Genomic DNA, 26,995 nt, shown 5'->3' on the forward strand with positions numbered 1-26,995 from the left:
GTGCAGGGGGAGGCAGATTGAGGGTGTCGCATAGCAGCTGGGGTACAAGGGGAACAAACCCTCCCCCACCCCAACAAGGAAGGGGAGAACAGAAAAGGTTGCACCCGCAGAATTGCAACTTTTTGTGCTGCAATTGCGCATGCAGCCATGACTCAAGATTGGATTACAAAGCCCAAGATCCTTCACCATCAACTATACTGGCTTGGGCTGATGGGAGTTGTAAATCAAAACACCTGGAGAGCCAAAGGTTGCAGAGCCCTGCAGTTTATGATTTGCCCCATCCCGACACGGTTGATGAGACACCAGTACCAAAGAGGGTATGCCTTTTATGTGATAAAACTACCGTTAAATGAACACCTTTAGTGTCTCAAACCTTCCTACTAGTAGACTGGAGCCAAGGCCCACCACACCAGTCACTGTATCAGAAATGCTGGTCAAAGTACTAGATAACAAGAGACTATTATCCTTAATTGATTGCAAACCTCATCACCTTACAGTTTATTCACCTCCCCCTCTCCGATCCACCAAACAATGTGTTTGGCAAGATTCTGCTCAGAAAAGAACATGTACTTCCCCTCTGTGGAATAATAACGTGCAGTAATATATTATGCATTATTAGTATTATGTATTGTTCTGAAAATCCCCCTTTTCTTCATAGGCATGTTTCTTAAACTAACCAAGGTTATGGTGTTGAAACGTACTTCTATGTCAAGTGTTTATTGGATCAGTCAATTTTGACAATGCTGAGGATCATCAGGTGTCCCTGGTGGCAATTAAAATTGCTGACAGCTGGACCCTGACCAATTAATAGTCAATAAGTATAACAATTATACTTTGATGTTGGTCTCTCTTGATTTGAATTTATCAGATTCAATATGGATCGCTCAATGCAGAAGTCAAGTTTGTTCCAAAGATTGAAGAGGGTACTTATATGTAGCTCCTACACATACAGTACACAAGTTGCAGCAAACCAGAATAGCCCAAGTCTGTTGACATTTTAAGTGATATTTCTGCTTTTTTTAAAATAAACTTGCCTGATCGTTCACAGTGATACATTTAAGCTTCTCTAGTTAACCGCAAAATGGTCAAAGGCAGACCTGCCCATGGCATGTTCCCCAGAGGTTTCACTATTTAGGGTCAAAGTAAGTGGAGAGACATTTTCATGCCCTATTTTACTATGTTTAGAAGCAAATAGAGTGTGTTACAATCAGTCTTCTCCATTACTGGGAGAGTATTCTGTCAAAGTTTTGCTCATCTTCAGGAAATAATGCAAAGACAAATAAGGGGTCCAAGAGAACATCATAACTAGCATCAAGGGTGTGGAGTATTTTTCATTAAACCAAACCTGGTTCTTGCAACAGACTCAGGTCGACACTTGCTGGTCTTGCTCTTGTGTGAAAACTCTGCATATTGCTATTGAATATAAAAGAATGGAGCCTGCAGTCTTGAATGTTGGTCTCTAAATTCCCTAGTTAAGTGCAGACGTTTGATGTAAAAGTGCCTGTGGTCCAGAGATGGGCATGACCCATCGGTTTCTGGATCCTGGACTACTTTGGTAATGAGGTTGTCATCTCATCTACCTAGAATTGGATATTGGGACTAGATTTGAAGTTGCCCTACATGAAATTAAATTATAGACAATCAAGTTTGAGGAAAGGTTTCCTTCTACAAGACTCGAAGTGGCTGTACTATTCCAATCCATTCTGTAAGCAGACGGTGGCAGGAAATGTACACGCTATAGTCATTCAGTCATTTATAAGATTAGCCATAACATCAAAGCATTGATTAGGTGCAATATGTTGTCAAACATCTTCATGCATTGGATTTGGGCCCACCTGTATCACAGACGAGTCATTTTAAGAAGCAACCATAACTATAGTTTATTAAAACGTTTAGTTTTTCACTGTTCCATTGAACTCCACTGGTTGTCTGCTTGGTGTGTTGAACTATTCAGAATAAACTCAACTTTAAATTCCTTAGTTTATCTATTTTCTCCCATACAAGTTATTCTTGAAACTTTTATAAATCCAGATCTGGAATATATGTTATATAGTGGTTATGTTGTTGGCTGTTGAGTCAATTTCAAATCATGATTTCTACAAAGCAACTTACTATACAATCACTTACGATTATTTAGAATTACAAGACTACGTTTCAAGGTATCTTATCCATAGTGGTTTTTACATCTCTCACCCATGACACCCTTAAAAATAACCCGATTTTCTGGGCATACGCTTATTTCACTACACAAACAAGCAGAACACTTTGGTTGATACCTTTTCATAGTCTCTGCCTTTAAAGTCTGAACAAGCAACAAATGGACACCAACAATTTGATTGGATAAAAAAAAAAGTGTATTGGTTCGCCAATACTAAATAATAAACATGAGGTTATCAAAAAAACATCACTGAGTATAACAGAATATTATAACACTACAGGAAAGCAAAAGTCAATCGAAACTGCCTTTTTCAGAGGAGGCTACTGTACAAGTCCTCTCATGCCCTCTTTTGCATCGGAAGAAAACATACAGATTCCTAAACACATGTAAAGGATAACGGCCATGGAGGCAGCTTCGTGATGACACATGATCAACACATTTCAAAATCACTGGATATGTACGAAAATCGCTTCATTAAAAGGTGAAAAGTGCAATACAGATTGTACACCAACGTCGAAGAAACAAGTCGTTCTACTTCAAAATCAACTTTGAACAGTTGCTTTATCATGAAAAATATTTCCCCCTCCCAGTTTATGGCATTATTAACATAAGGTTCCATTTGTAATGCACAGTCACAAGGAACCAGCAGACAGAATACTGAATCCAAAGAGTTCTCTCTTTGGGACCAGGAAAGACATGATGAGTTGGCGGTACACTCTTCCGTTGAGTGCAGAGCATCCATTGCACCCTCCCCCACTGCTTGTCTTGGAGTTATTGCAATGATAATATGGGAAGGAATAATTTGTGACCGGGTAAGAGACACAGGGTAAACTAACTGGGGAAAGAAACCATTCCACAATTGTGCACCAATGCACATATTGATCCCAAAGAGCTTCACTTCTTATGGTTTGAAATCTAGCACAGGGTCATGTTGCACATAAGCTATGAAAGGGTACAACGCTAATTTCATCACCCTTTTGTGCATTGAGTATTTTGACTCGAATTTATTTGCTGCAAAAACATCGAAAAATGGGTGGTGAAGGGATATAATGGGTAGGGTGTGTGGGGACTAGCTTGTTAGTAGCTAGTAAGGGAGGGATTGGGGGCAACAACCTCACCCCCAAAAAACTGAGTTTTTGCGCAAAGAAACGGGCAGCAAAAAATGCAGTGAAAAGAAAAAGAAAAATGGCCGATGGAATGATGTAGAACCCTATGAAAGTTGTTTGGCAAAACCATAGTTCATATTTATGCCACCATGAACACTGCAAATCACTTCGTGTACTCCAATATATTTTCCAAATTAATACTTTTTTCACAGATCGAGCGAACATAGGAAAATGCTCTGTGAATCAGGCCCTTGCTATGGGATTGCGCCATTATAAAACACTTAATCAGGCCCCATGTGTGTGGCGTTTAATATCTCCAGATTACATCATCATAGTTAAATGCAAGTGTTTGCAGATGTATTACTGCAAAGTAAACATGGTGCTCAATAAAGTGTTTACTGAAGTCCCCCACCCCTCCCAAGGTGAAATAGCACAGTTTAGTTCCAGCACAATCAGAACAGTACTAGCCAGTTGTCAGGTTCAAAGTATCAGCTGCCATCTCTGTCACTTAAGTAACTCCAATAGCTTCTAACGCTGCCAATGAGATCAGCTCCCAAGCCAACCTCCATGCAGGGCTCTTCACTTTATAGTAATCTTCCCTCTATGCTGAGCCCTGGACAGTGTTTGATGATGCTTTATCTGGGGGAGAGCAGACCTAAATGACACCCTCGCAGATCATGAAGGAGATGGGCACGTGATCAAAATCCGTATCAAAGTGTACAGTATTGCTTCCACAGTATCTTGGGGGATTGGCCTAATCAAATTGGCAGCGAAAGAAAAGTAAATTAACCAATTACAATGATATCTGTTCTTGTAAACCTGTGGTACACAGCAATCCTTGTCAAATGGTGTTCCAACATATACTTTCTTAAAACACAAGCAACAACTTTTGTAGTCTTACATGATAATGCAGAGACATGTTCAATTTTGCACCATTAAAAGCATTAACTAAAGTTAATGGCCACTGTTAAGGCATACTTGAAAAGAGAATAGGTGCTCATTAGAACAGGCACTGTTAGGTGAGGCTCCCCGAGGGATGTCATTGGCATCATGGAAAAATAAAAAAGCCCAAAGCAAGAATATGAAGAAGCGCTGTAAGCTCTGTAGTACATGCAAAAAACCGTTGGTACCATTAACAGCACAGATGTAATCGATTACCAAAGAAAAGCAATACATTAGGATGGAACAATGCAGGCAGGTGAGTCACTGATGGGCACCTCTGGCAGATGGACCAAGCAGTGGTTTATGGGGTTTTCACAAAATACTTTAGTTACTCATGGCAGCGAGTTCTCTTTTCTAATGCCATAGCCACACTTTTCTTCATATATTTGGACATGATCATCTGCAGCACCAACGCAAAGTATGGCAAAAGGACGACACAAGAGAAGCAATCACTGAACAGAGTTGGCAATAGACCATACGATCTAGCACATCCTACTGATGACATCAGATTGCTTGCTCAAACACACATGCACAGGTCTCTACAACTACTTTAAGTCTGACCTTCATGTTTGAAAGCTAAAATATCTGGATTTTAAAAATCGCCCATTAAGCTTTTTCCCCACTAGAGATCTTTATCAATGACCAACTACAACCCTCAGTCTTAAAAACAGGAGTGATTCAGGTTTGGACTTAGTGCATGGCATGGTGCTAAAAGGCAGGCAATAAAAATAAAACTCCCGATCTAGTGCCAATTCTCAGCTGGGTGACTGCTTAACATTAAATGGCAAAATGTAGTATGCAATGGATGGGAAATGAAAACCTGTAATAGTTGGCGTTTCCCTCAATTTCACCCATCCTTGCTTTTCATATTTAAGGGAACTGAAGAGCTTTAAAGAAATGGAGCCTGAAGGACATCCACATTTGCTGCACTGTTGAAGATCCGATAGGTTATGTGAAGAGGATTATTGATGCTGTATCAGTAACATTTCATGAAAAAAAAACAGATCAACTGCTTCCATTCAAACAGTTCCAGCCTCATACCTACACTTACTAATGGGAAAGAAGAATCGGCTCCGATTTAGAAATAAGAAATTTAACATGCATTTCACAAGTGAAGGTCAGGTTACAGTTATTTTCATCGGTCATATGTATTCATGGATAATGCAATGATCCTGGGATGTGCTGGAAAGCTTGCAATATTCACCAGCTTCACTCCTGTTCTCGCCAGATTCCCCATGGCACGAATACTGAACCAGCATTAACAGCAACAAAGGTCCCCTAGCTCCCGACTAGAATGTGGGCCATCACTGGGAGAGGGAACAGCCAGGCAGTAACAATATGTACTTTCAAGATGTCTGTCCTGGAAGAATGTCAGGGAAGGCTGTGCACTATGTTTGCAGGAAAAGAGGAACCTCCCTGGAACACAACTACATCATCGCCACTCCCAACAAAATAAAAAAACAGCAGCGAAAGGAGGAGTGAAATACTTGCTGGGAACACTAGCGGTGGGAGGAAAATATAAAGCTCCAGCTCTTAAATCTCTCTCCTGTTCCAAGTTGCACAAAACGTTTTTTTTGTTTTCTTTTTATATAAAAAAAATAATAATAAAATAAGTGAAAACACGCAAGTACAATTGTACATTATATGCAAAAAATGTCCAACACTGGAAAGGCGTGGTGAGCACAGCAGAGACGGATGGACCGAATTCTGACATGGAGGGCGCTCCTTTAAATGTTGAAGAGTGCCGAGCCCTGTGCCCAGCAGGCGGACGGATCGCAGCTGGCAAGGCCTTACGACAGGCAGGAGAGTCTTTCCTCAACAGGAATATGAACGACTTGGCATGAAAGTACCAGCTAGCTTCCAGTCTGTCCTTCTCTGTACAGTTCCTAGTGATCAAAAGTCACTCCTTAAGCCCATATGTTTTGGGTTAGTGTCCCAGGGTGATCTCTCGTTTTAAGCGGTCACGCTGTGGTGATGGCATTCAGGTCCTTCATCAGCCCTTCCAGGTGGGCCATCTCTTTGGTGAGCTCATCAGGCTCATAGCTCTGTGAAAGAACAATATTACTGAATTTTAAAAAAAGGAAGTGAAGAAGGTTCAAGACGACAGTGCACTGCAGTATCAACCTAAAGGTCTATAGTCATATGCCATTGGGAAACAATGTTGCATGTACATGTGAAACACTCAAAGCGAGAAGGATGCGATCCACAATATGGCAGTATCAGTTGAGAAGGCATTAGATAAAAGTGCAATTAATTAGTACGGATTATGAAAAATGTTACTTACCAATAATGGTATTGTTCAGCTTGCATGGGTTTTTAAATCCCATTCCATAACAGTCTGCCATCTAGTGGCTGGCCCAAAGTTTTATAATTTGTTTACTAAATTAAGTTAGGGATAGGGGTGTCTCAGTAATAAGATCCACGCATGACTTGTATTTGCTACCAACAATGCTCTTAGACAACACCCAACTCAGATTGTTAATTTTCACCAGTTTGTATTATTAAAACCAACATTTGAAAACGTATATGAACTATGCCCCTTTATACAGCTGAAAATATTTTCTGAGAAAAATATATACTGACAGTGTATTGCGACCATGTCAAAACTATACAAGTAATGTAAATAACCAAGCTATTACATGAATCAATCATTTAACAAATCCATTATAAAAACAGTGCATATAATCACAATCCTACAATATATTAGAAGCCTAAAGAGATTGAGTTTGCTCGAGTATACGCATGCTCGAAGAATAGTTTAAAGTTTTATTAAATTGTATGATCTTAGGAGCATTTCAGAAGATCATTCAAGGTAACAAGTAACCTTTTCTAGTGTGAGATTTCTATAGCGCAGGTTTGACAGGGTGTGTTGGCTTTAAAGTATTTGGTGCAATTGTGATTATATGCACAGTATTTATAATGGATTTGTTAATGGAGTGATTTATGTAATAGTGTGCTTATCGTTTTAAATTATTTGCATTATTTGCACTGTTTTGACAGTGAAATATATATATTTTAGACGGACATAGTATATTTTTGACCGTTTGTCAATGCTTGTATGTGTTAAAATGGGAAGCTTTTTTAAACTGCATATCCTAAATAAACCTTTTTACTTTCCACGATTTCGTTGTGCAGTTTTTTGTTGTTTCCCAACCTTTATTTTTTTTCAGCAATTGGTGCCGTGTATTGGTGTTATCCACTTTTGATGGGAGTGCAGCTCCAAAGAATGGAGGCTTCGTCGCCTTTATTTTGGGAAACATATACACGCTGAGGATGTTGCAGCATGGAGCAGCACCAGCGAACAATTGTTCAAACGCGTTCGGAAGCATTTTGGATTTCCAATACGCCTCGTGGTGTTAAATGCTTCCTGGAAGCAGCTAAGAACGCACACTTCAATGATTTCCTTGTGTTTCACCCACAACGTACGGAGAGCTGGAAGGAGCCTGCCGCCCAGCAGAAACTGACAGTGTTGGAGGATGCAGCCGGAAAGCACTGGGAGGGGGGGGGGCGGGGGGGTAAGTGTTCTAACCCGCTCACTGTTGCGTTGAAAGAACACGGTTTGGGTGTCTGCATGTGCTATTCTTTACTTTGCCTCACTGCACAGACACTTATGTGCAAATAAGTGACCTTCACATGCACGCGCGCATGTCCTTTGGATTCACCATACTATTCAGCACTTCTTGTGCTCTGGGAATTCTACACCATATTTAATTATAAACAACCCATGGCTTCCCAAGCTAGTATAGAGGCTGCAAGAAAAGAGCATGCAGCCAGCCTGTTCAATGAAAGCTAAGGGGAGAGAGAGACAGCAAGTAGAGAAAAAAACAAGGGACAACAATGAGATTTCACTATTGAAAGAATTGGAAAAACTACGGAAAAGAGAAACCAGCAAATGGTGGGAAGAACATTCCCTACAGAACTACTTGTATGTGGGGAGGATTCCACGATGATTGAGAATTCTAACAATACCATCCTTCGAGGGACAAGATCCCATCATGCTGAGAGAATGGGGGATGCTTCTGATCAACGTTCAAATACTTTTTTACGCATCCTAGTCAAGTATGCTGGAAGTGATCGTACCAAAATTCTCATGCAAACAGGGAAGCTTGAAGAGAAATTAACACCAAGGAGAGTGCAGAAGGGAAAAAAACTTCAAATTAATATTGAAAATGGCTTAAAAACATATGAAGAAAACATTACATCGAGTAAACAGCAAAAGTTTTTACGAGGCAAAGGTGATTACGTACAGGGTCAAGTATACACCTTTGCACATCGCTTTGACCACATGAGACAAAAGGCAAAGGAGACAGTGGTTCCATCAGGGATTTAAAATGAAGCAAATCAAGAGTCGACAGCCTCTACTTCCGAATCAGATATTACGGAAAATGACTATGAACCAACAGTGTGCCTCAATTTTTTTTTTAGAGGAAATGAGGCTGTTATGCCAAGATGGCCGCTCAAACAACAAAAAAACTTAAGGAACAGCTGCCGCAACAAGAGGAAGAGGCGAAGAAAAAAAACAAAGAGGGGGCAGAGGGGCAACAAGTTCAAGCAGCAACCCTCCGCCAAGATCACTGCGCTCTGGCAAATGAATGAAAACATCATGCAAAGTCTAAATGAGCAACAAATTGTCAACTTATCCGACCATGTCTTAACATCAGAAGAGACCAAAGTTTTCAAGTTAAGTCTGAATTTCTGTCCCCTGGCAGGTTATGATTATGTGCAGACAAGACTGGATTAGGACAGCTTTGTATGCAAATTGTGTTTAAAAAAGTTCTTGGCAACTAACACATACCAAAAGAAACCCAATGCCAGACGGACAGACAGATATTATTGCAGATATGGAAACTCTCACCACATTAGTCACCTTACAACAAGAAAGTGATGAGACCTTGGATGGAGTACCTACAAACTCAGCGATACCAGGCTTGCAGACACTAGGCATCTGCACTAACTGGCCATCTAAAAGTAAACTCAAATGTAAATCCAAGTTTAATCCATTGAGTGCCCAGAATGTCCACATTGAGGCACTTTCCAATGTGGTTATTGATAACCTCAAACATGAAAGAAGGAGAAATAATAAAAAAACATTAAAAGCAATCTCTCTTGGAAACAACAAAAGGTTCTGTCAGACATATGGCAAAATGGACAAATATATAGTTAAACCAGCAGATAAAGGCTGCAACATAGTCCTAATGAACAAGCAGGACTATGTAAAAGAAGCATACAGACAGCTCAATGACGTGAAATGCTACGAAAGTCTTATAAAAAATCCCATTCAACAAATGGAAAGTAAAATCTGCGTTTTCTTAACAAAATGGCAGAACGCAGGTATTCTGGAGGAAGAAATGGTGAAATTTCTATTCACAAAACATTCAGTCACCCCCACGATATACTTCCTCCCAAAAGTTCACAAGAACCCCATCAGACCGCCAGGGAGACCCATAGCGACACTGTATGGTTCACTCCTCAAAAATATGTCCAGATTTGTGGATGAAGTGTTCTGTACCTTTGTTCCTACGCTACCATCATTTGTTAGAGACGGCACAGACTTTATGTAAAATTGATGACTTGTCATGGGAACCGACATACTTATTGGCTACCATGGACGTGGTGTCACTGTACACATCAATCCAACCTGAGTATGGTATAAAGGCTTGTGAAACCTTTTTGAAAACCCGATCTCTCCATTTTGAACATTCAACCATGATCCTTGAAATGGTGAGACTTTGTTTAGAAAACAAAGTTTCTTTTTAATGACAAGTTATTTCGTCAAATCCAGGGGACCGCCATGGGTGCCACATTTGCGCCATCGCATGCAAACATGATGGGCAACTGGGAAAAAAATCGGGGGTATGGGCAGAAGTAAACAAGATTTTCACACACAAAATATTATGGCCATGCTATATCGATGACTTATTTATCATTTGGAATGGCACAACACAATCTTGGCGTGAATTTGTTAAACTTCTCAATGTTAAAAACCTAAACCTGCAATTCACAGAACACAGCGCACATTCCATTGTATTCCTCGATGTGAAGGTCGAAATTGAGGAACAAAAAAGTGGGTGTGAGCTTCATAGAAAAATTACAGGTGCTAATGTCCCTCTCCACGCAAATAGCACATGCCCCAAAAGTCTCCTGTGGAGTATTCCATATGGCCAATTTATTCGCATCAGACAGAATTGTAGCGATGTTAAAGACTTTGACTTAGCGAGCCAAATTACAGCCCACAACTTCTTACAACAACGGTACCGAAAAAAGTCATTGAAAGATCTTATCTCAAAGGTCGTGACACGGACAGGACCTGTTAATAATATCAAAATCTGATTCCATGGACATAACAGAAGATAATACTAGATTGATTCTAACCTTTGGAAGTCATTCACCCATCATAAGGATTATCATCAATAAATACTGGAAGGTTTTGAAGGTGGACAAAGATTTACTTATTAAAAGAACGCCCTCACATAACCCTACGAAAATTATTTCTATCAAAGATCTAGTAGTACAAAGTTACATGGTCTAAGACAACATTCATAAAGGAAGTAACTGGCTCTTAGGGGGACGAGATGGGTTTAAGTGCAGTAAATGCAAAGTTTGTAAATATGCTTTTAATTGTAGCAGTTATACTCATCCTATCCTCAAGACACCCATGCAAATCAAGGGTAAAATCTCATGCGAGTCTGAGCTAGTAGTTTGTCCTGACATGCCCATGCCTCAAGTGGTATGTGGGCAGCACCAAATGTAAATTAAAAGTGTGCATTCTACAAAATATCAGAGCCATTATCAACAAGGACCACACATCTCATGGCCAAACATTTTTCAGAGTTTCATGATGGTGACCCTAAGACCCTTAAATTATTTTTGCATCTATAAAATTGTAACTGGCCCGAGAGGAGGCGACAGTGAAAAACTGTTGCGACAAGAAGAAATGAAATATATCATTGACTTCGAAAGCAAAAACCCCGACAGGCCACAACACTAAGAACTGTATACTTTTCTAGGGGTTTAGGTAGTTCATACTTTTTCCCTTCCTTCTTTTCTTTTTGGATTTTTCCTCTGATTTTTCCTTACATTTTTACTCTCTTTCCTTCTTGCCATCTCCTACTGATGGTTTTTTGGTTATTGTTTTACTTTTTACACAATCTGGTGACATATACTCAAATGGACATTTGTGACTTGGGGCAAAATATGCAACATAATATGACGTCGGCCAATATATCAAGAGATGAAGAAAGGAGCCTCATCATTGTGTGAATGCATAAAGGCTGCTTATAGGGCCGTGTAATTTTGTAACGAGTGAGCATTGTGTAATTTTTTTGCAGAGTGTGCTGTCAGATCCATATGTATTGAACAGTCACTATTACAGTGTTGATCTGTTTTATAGATTGCGTTAGCACTTTACCATTGGTTGTGTATATTTTGTGTATGACTATCATTGTTACATCGGGCACTTGCATTTTATTACATGATGGATGCACATATATACAGCCAAACGACAATGCTGCTCATTTTTGCACTGTCACTTTATTATTATTGGATGTGTTTACGGATTAGACACTTAAGAGTTTCCAATATTTTAGCACAATACACCAGCACACGATTACATGCTGAAGGCATATTCATATAATCCTATGAGCATTTGCCTTAGCCTCGCGCCATGCAGTTGCACTTTAGGTTTTTAATTCTATGCTATTGATCCATACAGGTTTCTCAGACACTACTAGTTGGACATAGTGTTTGTCCTGCTGTAAATCCAACACTATTACATGTCGCCACAATATCCATTTGAGAGCACTGGGCTATTACTTGTACACATACATATTATTAAACATACGTTAGGTCGGCGATCCAAATAGCATCACCGTCACACACACAACGTTGACTATTATATAATTAGATGTGTCAGTATACGAGTATGGCCACAGTATGGCCAAAACAATAGCCCAGAACAGATGCAAAATGTAATGGAATGCAAACCAGGACGTACATGTTTATTGACGGCAGACATACAAAGTGCATTACAGATTGTATTTTTTTTTAACTCTGATCAATGATCAAAACCAACTGTGGATGAGAACATGGGTAATTTCTCTAATCAGTGGTAGTTTTACGCATTGTTGCTTAGAATATATATTGGCCAAATGTATTAGCAACTTTGTATGCTGGATTCACTGTAAGCATGTTCAAAAATAATGCTCATATACTTCGTGTTATCCATGAGCCCTTTCAAAAATGGCCAACAGAAATAACAGCAGCCACCCTATGTCACCTTTCCACTGTTTGTCAATGCTTGTATGTGTTAAAAGGGCTCCCATTACAGGGAGGAGTTACTGTGAACAAGCCACAGGAGTGTGGCGAAAAGCGCCAGTCAGCCTCTTTAGCATTGGGAAGCTTTTTTAAACTTCATATCCTCAATAAAGCTTTTTACTTTCTACGATTTCGTTGGGCAGTTTTTTGGTGTTTCCCAACCTTTCTTTTTTTCGGCAATTGGTGCCGTGTATCGGTGTAATCCACTTCTGATGGGAGTGCGTATAACTTTGCCCCCCTGGACGAATCCTCCCGAAACTTTGTAAAAAATGCCTCCTCCTATCGGTTCTGCGTGGTTTGATGAGGTTTTGTGCAGGGAGGGGGGGGGGGGGCAAAGTTATATGGGGTCCCAAAATGTGTGGTTTTCCCCATAGACCCCAAGGAAAAAAAAAAAAAATGTGCTCATGCCTACAGACCAAACCTCTGGACTGATTTTCACCAAATTTGCGGCAGAAGTAGCAGCTTGGTCGGAAAAGCGTGATTTTGTAAAATTTGCTGTAAATCCGTCCAGTCGTTTAAAAAAAAAAAAAAAAAAAAACAAAAAGGTCCCAAAAAATGTGTGATATCTGGGGCTGGTCCGCAGACTCACTTCCCTGTTTGCTCCGAGGACGGGCCTCAGATTGGTCCAGAGGACGGCGTGATGTTGGCGGACATCAGACGCACCCGCTTATTGGATGGTGAAAAGCGTGAAGTGCGTCATAGGATGGGATGGGATATGCCTAAAAAAGCAAACACAAAATAGGTGGCTTTTCAACTCCAACATCCGTGAACAGTCCGAATGTCCAGGGAAGTCCTGTGATGTCTGCCAACAATTCAGATGTAAGGGGACATATATGTCTATTTCTGAATTACAGGGGTGATATATATCTCTCCACAACACCAAGAAAGTTACAATGGGGTTAAAAAGGTTTGAACAAAAACCTTTCACCTGAAATGTGAAAATAGGAAAATCCATTTGATCCACGTCACACATTCCACAAGCCACAACAGCAAGACATTGCGCATGCAACTTAGCTCAAATGCAAAATGTTCTCCAGGAAATTGTCTTAGTCTAGTCTAAGAGGGCAGTGCTACTTTATACATAGCTTAATCAGCCCAAGACAGACATTTGAAAGGCTGCCAGGACAACTACATACCTGGTTTCACCCTTATTAGGATCATCGGTGCAATATCATCCCAACAGCCTTGTGGTTGGAGCATTTGGCCATGTTTTCACAACACCAAGACAGTTATGGTGGGTTCAAATGGAGATTATGGGATACATTACTCACTGTAATCATATTTCTGATGCTTGTACTAGTGGAAGCTGCAGAGTATTACAGTTGTTTTCGAAACTCGAAAAGGGACGTCGACAGGGCGTGCCAGTAATACTATACCTAGTGTGACGCCCACTGTACCCATGAACCCTCACGCCTCAAGGTCCCTCACATTGTTATTTTTCGCCATTCTAGATGGACGCTTAGAGCGGAGTTCCTCTTCCAGCTGATAAGCATTTACGTTTACCTAATTACCAATAGCTCCTTCTTTCTATCCTTTATATCACCGACTATCGACATACAGACGCTGGTGAAGGACAAGAGAAATGACAGTCGAAAGACTTCAGCGATGGATCCGTTTCGGCCTTGGAAGGCCGTTACGGGCTTCGGCCCAAGCAGTGGGGAGAGGCGGGGGTTCACTATTGAATGTATGACCTTTTTTTTGCACTACATTCGCCTAGCTGCCACATCTTTTCGTTATGGACAAGACCCCCTTTAAATTCTGCCCCAAATGCAACAGAAAAAGTCCCTGGGTTGATAAACACCTAGTCTGTAACTTGTGTCTCCCAACAGACCATGCCAAGGGTTCTTGTCAGGCGTGTAGGCTCTTCAAGCCCAAGACTTTGAAGAACTGATCTACCAAACGCTGGGCCCACTACACCAGGCAACTCGAGGCCATGGAAATAGAAGGGACTTTCAGTGATGGCAGCAATGCCGCAGTTTGACGGCGAAGGCAATGGGGTGGCTTTGGCTACCCAAGCGCAGGCCTCTGACCCCGGAAGACAAGCCGGCGGGCTTGTTATGGGGAGAACACTCAGCGGCAGAAGAGGCAACACTTCATCCACCACTATGCACACAACCTTAGGCCGAGACTGGACACACGTGTCGAGCAGACGGCAGCACATGATGTCCAGGGAAAGGTACATAGAAACTCTGTCCTCTAGGCACTCTCGCTCAAGATTGCTGCATGACTGATCCCAACCATTGAAGGACAGTACAGACATTGCGCGAAAAACTCCCACCGAGGGCTGTTCATCTGCAGACTAGGCTCTGGTTCAGACCGCGCCAGAAATTCGACTTTGTGTCAAATCATGTGCTAGGCCCCAAGCAGTCTGTCAAACACGCTTCAGAGAGCCAAGGTAGGGAGAAAGAGTCCAAGAAAAAGTCCTCAAAGGCCCCTCATAAGGAAAAAACACCTCATAAGGAGAAATCTCAGGAGGCTAGTCCTAAAAAACCTGTATAACTTCCTCCAACAGATTAAGATTTAGGGCTCCCCTCCCAAGCATCGGTCATCCCTAGCTCGGCACAATGGTCGGCTGAGTATACAGGCTGGGTTATGAGGAGGATGTCCTTCATGGCCAACTTCTATGAAAAGGACCCTGCCTATTTTCAAAGTTTCTAGTCCACTCCCCCCACTACAGCACCCTCTGGGTCAGAGATCCCTGTTCTACCTGCTCAACCCCTTCTCCCCCGCTAAAAGGTCTCGTCAGTCGCAAGAGTGGCTTCCACTGCTGGGGTGGTGAAGGTTTTCCCCCCCTTCAAGAGGGTTTCCCTCGACCACCACTGCAGAGAGAGAACGAGGGCTGCAGAGACAACCACTAGATCGTTCCATTGTCCGCTAGCCTGACACCACTGGCTGTTGAGCCACTCTTGCATGGGGCGCATGCGCAAATGTGTGTGAGGAACCAAGTAAATGCATCCCTAACAGTCGCATGGCCTTGCGTACTGTCACCTCTCAACTGGCTACATACTGAGGGATCTGAAATAGCATGTTTTGAACCCGCTCGTTGGAGGGGAAGACGAGGCGGTCATCTGTCCGAATTAGAGCAACCAGAAACTGCTTTACTTGGCTCGAGGCTGGATTTCTTCTAGTTTATGGAGAATCCCAAACTGAAGAGGTCTATCGTCCTTTGAGTGTTTGACAGGCATGTTCCGAAGGAGTCCCCTGTTATGAGCCAGTCGTCGAGGTAAGGATAAACTGGGATAGATTGCCTGCGCAGGTGAGCTGCTGCAACTGCCAGTACCTTTGTAAATACCCTTGGGGCTGAGGCAATGCCAAAGGGAAGGATCTTGAACTGATAGCATTTGTCCTCCATCATGAACCTTAGGTATTTCCTGTGTGCCGGCAACATTGAAATATGAAAGTATGCATCTTTGTCGCCAAATATAGAAAGACAGAATGTAGACCAATGAGGCCAATTAGAACAACATTGCAAGAACCTTTCAGCTTGTGGAATAATTTTCAAATGCCAAGTTACAGCAAACAAAAAGATTTACTTCGCACGCAAGGAGTCCAACACCGCAAATACATTCCAATTTCCATGTTGGGGTACAATTTCCAATTGTGAAGGGTGTGGTGTAGTTGGCCAAGTGTGTATGACTCCTGCCACAAGTCTGGGAGCCAAGACGTCATGCAGGCATAAGTCCAAGGCCAGCCTCAACCGATGACTGAATGCCTTGGTCAAATCGATGGACACATACCTTAATTGTGAGTAGTTTGTGATGCTCAACACTTCAAAGTATGTGGGTCCAGTGGGGATACCACAAGGTGTCCAAACCTGCAAAAAAGTGCCCTGCAGGACAGCACAGTATGATGTTTGGAACAGGAAGATGGCGTTGAACAGTGCTTTTTGGAGGTTAAAAGCATGATTCAAGCTAACGCACAGAACACCAGAGAGGAGCGTGTCCACAACTCTGCAGGGACGGAGCTTTAGAAGCAGCAGGGGCTAGCCAATTCTCTAGATATGAGCAAGCATGCCCCTTCTGGTGATGCAGTTGAATATCTCAAGTACACTATCCAGGCAATAGAGGATTGCCTTGTTATTCTCTACCACAAACCGAAGAAGCTTTTCTCTAGCTCAGTCAAATACTGGAATGGGATCCAACAACCAGCAGTTACCATGTGCGCTAGTTCTCATAGATGAAACAAAGTATTCGTCGGAGAAGCCATCCCGAACTTTGAGAGAAGTGTACACTATTGTCAACCAACGTATTCATGGGTATTACAAATCTATACCCTTGACATGTTCTGGCACTAGGTTCAGGAGTTTCTGTGCTTCCACAATCAATGGGTCGGCTGTTGCCTTGTGTTAGGGAGAATTCTCATAAATGTGCCAATTCCCTTCACCTTAGAGACCCCCAGCAACTTTGCTGGATTTTGAGGACTTGATTTTTTTTACCTGGAGAGAGTGCAAGCCTTTTTTCCCCTACTCGCTCATGTATTTTGATGTGTGTTTTACTCTTCTGTTTGATTATGGAGTTTTAGACAACTCCATAGGCATCATCTTTTCATGTGTCACCCAGTACCCTCAGTGCAGTGACACAGGGAAGTCTTTTAGGCTGTCCCAAGGTTTAAACACCTTCTCTGGGATAAACTGTTTCCCCAGAGAATGTCAAGTTAAATTGGCTTTACTAGTCTTTTTAAATTCGTAGACCCAGCATGCACTGTCTTCCAATAGAGTGCTGGAGGGGTTACCTAGAATCCCCTATGTCTAGAAACTCATGTAGCAGTCAAATGCTACTCATTCCTATCGAAATGGCTGGTGGCAGTGGTTTTACAACCAACTACCATGATTTTTCCCGACCGCGAACCCCGGTAACGAAAAATCGCAGGAGCCATGTTTCTCAAGATGGCATCCGAGCCCCCTTTGTTTAAACAGGTCCCGGTGGTCTTTTTTGGCCATTTCTTTTTGGAAAGGTCCTTCTAGAGTTTGTGTCTGCGCGCCAAACAGGTTTGATCCCATTGTTCCTACGCCTTTGGCGGGCTTCAGGACTGAAGACCGCCTCTGGGGCCCGAGTGCAAGTGAGGGAGGTGCCCGAAACTCCCTGTGCATAGTCTCCTAGGAGACCAAAATGCACTCTGGTGTGATTGGCCGGCTGACTGTCCGGCAAGGACAGCCACCCTGCTGGTTGAGTGTCAGCTAGGCTGGAATGAATTGGCGAAAACTGTTTAAAAGGAGAGTCTCTTGGCTTGGAAGGCAGAGTCGACCAATGGAACGAAAGAACCAAACACTAGCTGGAAGAGGACGGTTGCTGCAACTCCTGGACCGTTGGTTTGCCCGGTGAAGCCCTGCTGCAGGTCTGAATCACCAAGTTCATCTCGACAGAGAAGCCCTTCAAGGACGACTTCTTCCTTTGAGTTGGTGGGACCAATCAACTCATAAGCCTCCTGGACACCATTCTCGGAGCTGGTTGAATTTCCCTCTGAGTGCTGCAGGAAACCGAATAGCCAGGGAGAATGACACCAGTTTGTGTGCTTGAAGACAGCTACCAGAATCAAAGATTTGCCAGTCTGCCAGCTTTTTGACCAGTCCCTGTGCACTGCAGGAGTCTCCAGACGTCCTCCCTCTTGTCCCCACGACTGAGGCTTAGGAACAGCGAGATCTGAAGGAAGTGCCAGGAACAGAAGTCTTCAGCTGCATCTTTTTCTTTAATATAAGGTACTGTGAAAACCCGACCGATTGAACTTGCCTCTCACTGCAAAAGTGCGTGAAACTTTGGCAACTTGCAGGCCTAGTCAGCTTGTGACCCAACATACAAACCTTTCTTCTTTGAACTACTTCTGAGAACCGTGGCAAAGACTTTTCCATTTAAATACCAGAACCGTTTTTACCTATACAAGACACTAGTCCATTGACTTTGGCCTACCTATTGCATTGAATCAACTCCTCTGGTGAACTATTTGCACTGTTTTAAAGTAACTATTATTCGTTTTAGTAACTTATGCCTTTTTGCTCCTACTTAAAAGTAGTTTAAATGTTTCAGAACCTGATAGCGTGAAGTACTGTAGTATATTTGTGTGATATTGATTGCCTTTTAGTGAATGTTTTCTAACTGACTGTAATAAATTAATAAGTGTTTTACCAAGAAACCTCGAGTATAAGTGTCTATCTGAATACTTGTAATTACAGACCTCTGTCTAACACCCTTACAAGCTCACATTCCCTCTTGAGATAAGCCTGGCTGCTCAGCTTGCTACCAAAAACTGGGTGGTACAGACTTATACCAAAGGTTGGTTTTGCTTACACCTGGAGTCCTAGTTGTGTGTAGTGGTCCCAAAGGGTACTGAATACAAACTTTGCCTAACCCCTTGAGGGAGACTTCAGTGTAGGGAGCTTGAAATGACGACTAAAGGATGAAGCTTACATTCGTATAGTAACTGGAATCCACTGATAGTAAACAGGGAAGTGGGGGAACTTGACAATCATTGAGTTAGCAGGCTACATTGCTAATGTTACCAATTAGAAAAAAGGTACGCATGAGAAGTAAAATTGATCTCAGACTTGTGGATGTTTTGTTGGGTCTTTATTGGTGTTGCGTACGTTTATTCTTGGAACTTTACACCATTGATTTCAATCGAGTTTCCAGCATATCTGCTTTCTGACGGAGTCAGAAAGATTTTTAGGGTGTAGCCCTTTTGTCTCCCCTCACATGCTTTCCTCATTTGGTTTGGGGTCCACTGGGTAGTGCTACCAGTGCAGGGAATAGGTCTCCCTTTGTTCACCTTAAATAGAGTGCTGCAGGGAAACAGTATCCCTTTTTATTTTCTTTTACAATAGTAACATAACATCCCAGTTACTTTTGGGATGTGTACTTAACAGGATGGTGGCTGTAAAATGTTTTTCAACTTTTTTGCCCTGTGAACACCATGCACTTATTTACTGCGATAAGGCCTATGTGTGTACTAAACACTCAAAATGGACGGCCTGTTAGTACCAGACCTGTTCTTTGAGCCATCTTTGTAGGCCATCTTTCTTCCATCTCAGGTCAGAAACTGGAAAATAAGGGCATGCAATTTTGTGGCAATCTAGCTCTGGACTGCCAAGAAGTGCTTTCAGTGTGAACTGGCTGAAACTGATTTCAGACAGTCTAGTCCCAATCCATACTTTAGCCAGTGTACGTCCTGTTTCTGGGCAGATTTTCCCATAGGTGGGTTTGGGCAGCCCCAATCTGGATAAAAAGAGAGCCATTTCAGATAGTCTACCAAAAGTTCCAAGTATCTAAAGCAGAGAGACTGCCAGAGAGCCAATCTGAGAACTGCTGTAAACAATATTGGCCAAGCCAATCACTGCACCTTCACCTTCTCTTCAACTCGACTGAAGACGTGAACTAGGTTTCTTCCTTATCATCATCATTATGCATAGCAATTTAGTTTTTGCTTCAGCGGGGTAGGGGGTGGGGTAATTTACCACATTAGTAGCTCAATGTATCTTATTAGTAGCCATTTGGTACTGTATTTTTTCAAGTTCTTCTCTCGGCCATTGTTTCTAAGGGTCATTTTTGGTCTTGGGGAAACCACGAGGCAGGCCTAAAATGGCAGTTGTGAACACATGGGTTCACTCTTAGCCCTGCTCTCTGCCCTCTATTGTAGTATTGACTGGTTTAAACCAGCCCTTAGCCCTAGATAGGCCATTCCTACCCTGTGTGGGTAGAACTGAAAGTTTGGCAATTTATGGCGACAAACTGATTGGCAGACTGCTAAAAACGTTTTTTTTTAAGCTCTGGTTTGCGATTAGAGGGCTGACTTAGGCCATCTAGTGGAGACTGACACGAACATGTTTTCTTTCCTGTAGGGCCACAGTTTACCTACTTAAAATGTTCCTCCACTTTCTCTCCAGATGGTAATCTCTCCTGCAATCTTCCAAAGCACTCCTGATTTTAGGCCTTTGTTAAGAGCGATTTTCAGAACAGAGGCGTGTCAAGAGTGTTCTGAGAGGCCAACCTAGGTGACGAGCAGGAGCTTTTTGCACTTGGGCTTACCAAACCCTCCCAAGGTAGTGGAGGCTGAGCACTAAGACTTGGGAGACTTGTTCTCTCATCCACCTGAGCGCCTCCACCGGTGGTCCACCATTTATTTTGGTCAGCTTAAAAATTAGAAAGTGTGCCCACCAACATTAAGTGTGCCCTAAGAATCTCACTGTGTCGTCACAAAAGCCTCACTGAGTTGTATCTTGCAGCTAGAAAGTCTGCCCTAACACTGAGCATCCACCAGGGCTTTACTGTATTGAATCGTGCAACTACATACTGAGGTCAAGCGATAGTGTGTAACCTTTAAATTCACTGTGCAGTAAATCCACTGTGCTGAATTACACTTTCTGATATTACAACCAAGCCTTAACTCCGCCCGCGCCTCGCCGTGACTCCATCCCTCCCAGCTAGGTCTAGGGTGAAAGCCTCACTCTGGCGCGCCTACCACCCCCCTCCCATCTCAAACCATCCCACCCCTACCATGATCTCACCCCTTCCCCTATCCAACTCCCAAGCCAGAGGAGCCTGATAGCACGACAACCATCTGAACCCGTTTCTCCCGCCCCTTCTACCCACCCACATCCATGCATACTCCCACCCTCAATCCCATCTATCCGCGAGTCCACCCACCCACCCTTCCCACCACTGAAACACCCACCCGTCCACTCAGACCCCTCCCCTTTCCTCCCGTCAACTCCCACTAACATCCACCACATCCCTTCCCCTACCCAAAAACTGCACGTCTCGCCCTGGCAAGAACAGTGACCACATCTCCATTGCCCTCCGACCCGCCTACCCTCTCACACACACCAACTGCACTCAAACCCCGGAAAAAGAGAAAACTAGCCTGGTCCCCTTCAATCTCCCACTAATCCTCGCCCCTCCTTCCTCGATCAATCCCCCCACCATCACTACCCTACCCTACTAACCCACTTCCAACCCCTCTACTTCTCACCCAACACACCTACCATTCCTAACCCCATGCGACTCACCCTTGAATCCCCAGTCCCAAATCCCTCTGCCCTCCTGCATACACCCGCCCACCCCCTCCTCCGCCAGCCTACTCTTCCTAACCTCCATCGACCGGTCCGCATCATTCACCTCCTAGATCCTGCTGCCACCCCTCTCTCTCCCTCCTACCCCTGACCCACCCACGTACCCACTCACTCAATTCCCCCCCACCACTGCTACAACCTCCAAGACAACCCCCATTCCGAAGTAAGATGCATCATTTTTAATGCCCACTCTGTAGCAAAAAACAGACTGCATCTTTGACCTCCTCGCCATCCAGACCTAGTCTTTATCACGGAAACCTGGTTCTCAGACGACTTTGCCCCTGTTGTTCATGACGTCGCCCCCGCCCCTCCCCCCCCCCCCCCCCCAACTACTCCCTCATCTCACTCAACAGACCCTCTAGAGGAGGTGGTGTAGCAGTCGTTTTCAAATCACACTTCTCCATCTCACTCGTCGACTGCCAGACAATCACTCCTTCTTGCGAATCGTTTCTCGTCAAACTATCACTCACTACCCCAGACGTTCTCCTACAGCTTCCTAATCATCTACAGACCCCCCCCTCCCCCGGCTATGACAGCCATTTTACAACCAACCTCTGACTCTAGCCACCATCCAAGTAAACCACCCCTCTCACTCTTCTAGTGGAATTCACTATCTGGCTAGACACTCCCACCAACCCCATGATCCATCACTGGTCGACTGCCTTGATGCGCTTAACCTCCGCCTCCACATGAACGACCCAACTCACGCTAGATGACACACTCTTGATGCCATCTTTAGCTCCCACAACCAGATACATCTACCCCCCCCCCCTCCCCAGTACCTGTCTTCTGGCTCCCACAACCAGATACATCTAACCCCCCCCTCCCCAGTACCTGTCTTCTGGTCTGACCACTTCATTGTCCCTTTCACCATCCTCCCACCTGCCTCCGTAAATGCTGGAAGAAACTAAAAAATTCCTCCCTGACCTAGCCGAAGCACTGCTTCAAAGACCTCCCTCAACCATCCCACGTAATGAACCCTTAACCATCGACTCCTTTGACTCAATATCTCACTAATCCCACTAACCGCCACTTGCCAATCCTCCACTCGCCGTGGTACTAATCCCATATGGTTTACACCAGAAGTGAAGATCGCAAAACAGCTGAATTCACTCGAACGCAAATGGCGGAAAAGTAAAACCAACCTGAGTAGATCCAACCTCGCCATGCACCATCGCCAGTACAAAGCTGGAATCTGAAAAGCTAACAAAATCCCACTACAACTCTTGAATTCTCAACCGTGGAAAACGCAACAAGGAACTCCACAAAATCATTTCTGAATTCATCAAACAGACCTGCACCTCAGCCCCATCCACCCCATCTCAATCACTCTGCGACTCGCTCTCTCTCCACTTCTACACCACTCCTCTCGACAGAACAAACTCACTTGACAACAAACTGGCCCTCCTCTCACCGCCACATAATCCCTCCGCCCTATCAATCACCCCCCCCCCCTACTGCCACGGCAACGACTCCACCCACTTTCGACTCGTTCACACCAATCTCGAGACACCCATTTCTTGACCTTCTCTCTGCTCGGAAACCATCTGGCTCCCCCCTTGACCCCTGCCCCGCCTCAGTCCTCAAAGAAGGAACAAGTTACTTACCTGTAACTGTTGTTCTCCAGCATGGGTCTGGCATGGATTCACATGCTCATGAATATTCCCCGTCGTCAGGCTGGGAATGCTCGGTAAAGAAAAAATCAGTATCAGTTTCGTTTCTGATCTGTCTTTCTTAGTAGTAACCAATCACTGATCTCTGGGTCATACTGCCCCCAGCCAATGACTGCCCTCTCCCTAAGCCCCGCCTCTGGCAGCCATCCTCAGATTTGGTAGCACGTAAAGTGGCAGTATGACCAAGTGAAGAGGGGTAGGCGGGAGGGTTCGTATGTGAATCCATGCCAGACCCATGCTGGAGAACAACAGTTACAGGTAAGCAACTTGTTCCTTCTCCAGCATGGGGTCTGGCATGGATTCACATGCTCATGAATAAAAGAATACATAGCAGTACAGACATGCACAACCACGGGAGGTGGCAACAGGCTCAACATTAAGCAATACACTCAACATTAAGCATCTCTTACCTCCTCACCAAGGCTCACCTTAAGCGAACAGGTTGCGCAGCACTGCTTGGCCGACCCTGGACTCCTCCCTGGAGTCCCGATCGACGCAGTAGAATCTTGTGAAGGTGTGCGTCAACCTCCACGTAGCAGCCCTGCAGATGTCCAGCAGGGGCACCCCAGACAGGAACGCCGTGGTAGCAGCGATCGCTCTGGTCGAATGGACTCTCGGACGGCCGGGCAGTGGTCGGTTTGCCAACCGGTGACAGTGTATAATGCGGCAGGAGAGCCATCTGGAAATGGAAGTCTTCTAGAGAGCCTTCCCTTGATTCACAGTCCCCAAAGTTCACAAACAGCTGTGACGTCTTCCGAAAACTCTTAGTGCGGTCCACGTAGAACTTCAGCGCTCTAGCTACATCCAGCGAGTGCAAAGTCCTCTCGGCAGGCGTCGAAGGCGACGGGAAGAAAACTGGTAACACCAAGGGCTCGTTGAGGTGGATGTCCGACGGCACCATGGGCATGAAGGAGGGGTGCGTCCTCCGCACCACCCTCATGTCGTGAAAAGTCAAGTATGGAGGCTTGCAAGATGGGGCCTGGATCTCTCCCACTCATCGTGCGGAGGTGATGGCCACGAGGAACGCTGTCTTCCACGACAGGAACTTCAAGGGCGCCGAATGCGTAGGCTCGAATGGAGCCCCCATGAGCCTGGTCAGCACCACATTAAGTTCCCACGCCGGGGCAGGAGCCTTCACCGGCGGGAACGATCGGAATAGTCCCTTCATGAATTCCTTCACCAGGCGATGAGACCACAAGGACGCCCGTCCCGTAGTCCTGGTATATTGGGAGATGGCCGCCAGATGTATTTTGATGGAGGCGTGAGCCAGTCCAGCTCTGGCCAGCGACAGTAGGTACGGCAGCACTTGAGGGGCCGTAATCTGCAGAGGGTTAATCTTCTGTGCACGGCACCAGAGAGAACCTCTTCCACTTTTGTCCGTAGCATTTGAGGGTGGAGGACGCCCTGGCCTTTGCAAGAACCTCTCTGCAATCAGCCGGGATATCGTACCCTCCAAACTCTAGCGCTGCAGGAGCCAGGCCTGCAAGTTCAGCGACTGCGGATCGTGATGGAGAATGGCGCCTCCTTCTCTGGAGGGAAGATCCGCGTCTGCCGGCAGCTTGACTGGTGGGGACGTTGACAAGTCCAGAAGGTCCGGGAACCAGATCTGCCTAGGCCACGCCGGTGCGACGAGGATCATCCTGTACCTGGACTTCTTGAGCTGGTTGATGAGGCGGAGAAGCAACGGCAATGGAGGGAACGCATATAGAAACAGGCCGTCCCAAGAGAACGAGAAAGCATCGCCCATGCTCCTCGGCTGTGGGAAACTGCTGGTGAACCTCTGGCACTTGGAGTTCGTCGCCGTCGCGAACAGGTCGATCTGGGGTTTGCCCCATCGTTGGAAGAGTCGATCCACTATATCCTGGCACAGTACCCACTCGTGGCACGAGCGCAGCTCCCTGCTGAGTGAGTCGGCAATGGTGTTTTTTATTACTGCCAGGTGGAAGGGAACCAGAAACATCCCCTGGGCGACTGCCCAGTGCCACAGATCCTGGGCCTCCTTGGATAGGGCTGGGGATCTGGTGCCTCCTTGCTTCCGTATATAGAACATCATGGTGGTGTTGTCGGTGAAGATCGTCACCACTTTGCCCTTGAGGGACAGAAGGAATGACCTGAGAGCCCAGAACACTGCTCGGAGCTCCAGAATGTTGATGTGGAGAGACCTCTCCTCTGGGAGCCAAAGGCCTCTTGCGTGGAGGTCTCCGGTGTGGGCCCCCCCAACCCTCCAGAGAGGCGTCCGTCGTCACCATCTCCTAAAACGCCGGGATTTGAAATTCCGTGCCTGTTGTGAGGTGAGCACGGATGCCCCACCATGAGATCGCCCGACGGAACTCCTCGTCGAGAGGGATCCTGTCCTCGAAACAGCCCCTCGCCTGAAGCCAGCGGGCGTCGAGGAACTCCTGTAGCGGACGCATCCAAAGTCTGCAAAGGGGTACAAGATAGATGTATGAGGACATCATCCCGAGGAGGGACTTGATGGACCTCACCCTGGCCACGTCCATGGCTAGCAGGCGCTGCACCTTACCCACGATGGTTTTGGTCCTCTCCTCTGAAGGGGAGGCCAATTGCCCCACTGTATCGAGCTTCGCTCCCAGAAACAGTGCTATCTGCTATGGGGCCAGGTGGGATTTGGGGTAGTTGATGGCGAACCCCAGCTCCGTGAGCAACCGGACGGTCCTCGCTGTGTACTCGACGGAGAGTTCCCTTGTCCTTGCCCGGATTAGCCAGTCGTCCAGGTAGGGATAAACGTGGATCCCCTGCATGCGCTGCCGCGCCACCACTGGTGCCAGGCACTTGGTTAAAACCCTGGGTGCCGACTTTAATCCGAACGGTAGGGCTCTGAATTGGTAGTGGCGTCCCTGAACCACGAATCTGAGGAACTTCCTGTGCCTTTTTAGAATAGGGATGTGGAAGCAAGCATCCTCCAGGTCCAAAGACAACAGGAAGTCGCCTTCCTCCAGCTGTCCCAGCAAGTGCTGGAGGGTGACCATCCTGAATTTCTGCGCCTTGATGTACTTGTTTAAGCGGCGCAGGTCCAGGATGGGGCGCCAACCGCCTGTCTTCTTCCTGACTAGGAAGTACCTGGAGTACACTCCGGAGTCCCGGAGCCTTCTGGGGACGAGCTCGATGGCACCTTTCTTGAGCATCGCCCTTACCTCCAACAGCAGTTGAGGGATGTGATTTTCCTTCCTGGCCACGGGAGGAATGCAAGGGCACTTCTTTTGGAATTCCAGCGAGTGCCCATTGGCCAGGGTGTCCAACACCCAACGGTCGGTCGGAGATGGACTCCCACACGCCGACAAACTTAGTCAGCCGGCCTCCCACCGGGGTGCTTCGGTGGGGGCCCGACAACACGGCCGGGTCAGTCTTGCTTGGAGGCGGCCTTGCCGGCGACGGCGGGATCCCCCTGCTTGCCGTGACCTCTGTAGGCCTCCTGGGAAGAGGAGCAGGCCGCCTGGCGGTAAGTGGAGGAGCCACCGCTGGAACCTTTGGAGGCACCCTGTCTGCCTCCGGAGCTCCGAAAGGGCCGTCGCTGTTGAAGCACCCCTAGGGCCCGGGCCGTCTCCGAGTCGGTCTTGATGGCCTGTAGAGACTCGTCCACCGCCTTACCAAAGAGGTTGTTGCCGTCGAACGGCATGTCCAACACTCTGGTCTGGACGTCCTGGCGAAAGTCTGTCGCCTTGAGCCATCCTCATCGTCGGAGGCAAACTCCGTTGCCCAGTTGGCGAAAACCGGTATCGGCAAT

General features: G+C 45.4%; 1 protein-coding gene across 9 annotated transcripts in view; it reads right to left on the reverse strand.

Annotated features, from left to right (window-relative positions):
- Positions 1 to 1,854: 1,854 nt before the first annotated feature.
- Positions 1,855 to 26,995, reverse strand: part of NEO1 (neogenin 1) — a 1,161,518-nt gene continuing 1,136,377 nt past the window's right edge. For all 9 annotated transcript variants that reach the window (XM_069624609.1, XM_069624607.1, XM_069624606.1 and 6 more), the window contains one exon: positions 1,855 to 6,251. In XM_069624609.1, the coding sequence (XP_069480710.1) occupies positions 6,168 to 6,251 (84 nt within the window). In that variant the 3' untranslated portion in view covers positions 1,855 to 6,167. The remainder of the gene's footprint in view (positions 6,252 to 26,995) is intronic.

Source organism: Ambystoma mexicanum, chromosome 11 (assembly GCF_040938575.1).
Source record: "Ambystoma mexicanum isolate Mex_15411 chromosome 11, UKY_AmexF1_1, whole genome shotgun sequence".
In the NCBI taxonomy this organism is placed as follows: domain Eukaryota; kingdom Metazoa; phylum Chordata; class Amphibia; order Caudata; family Ambystomatidae; genus Ambystoma; species Ambystoma mexicanum.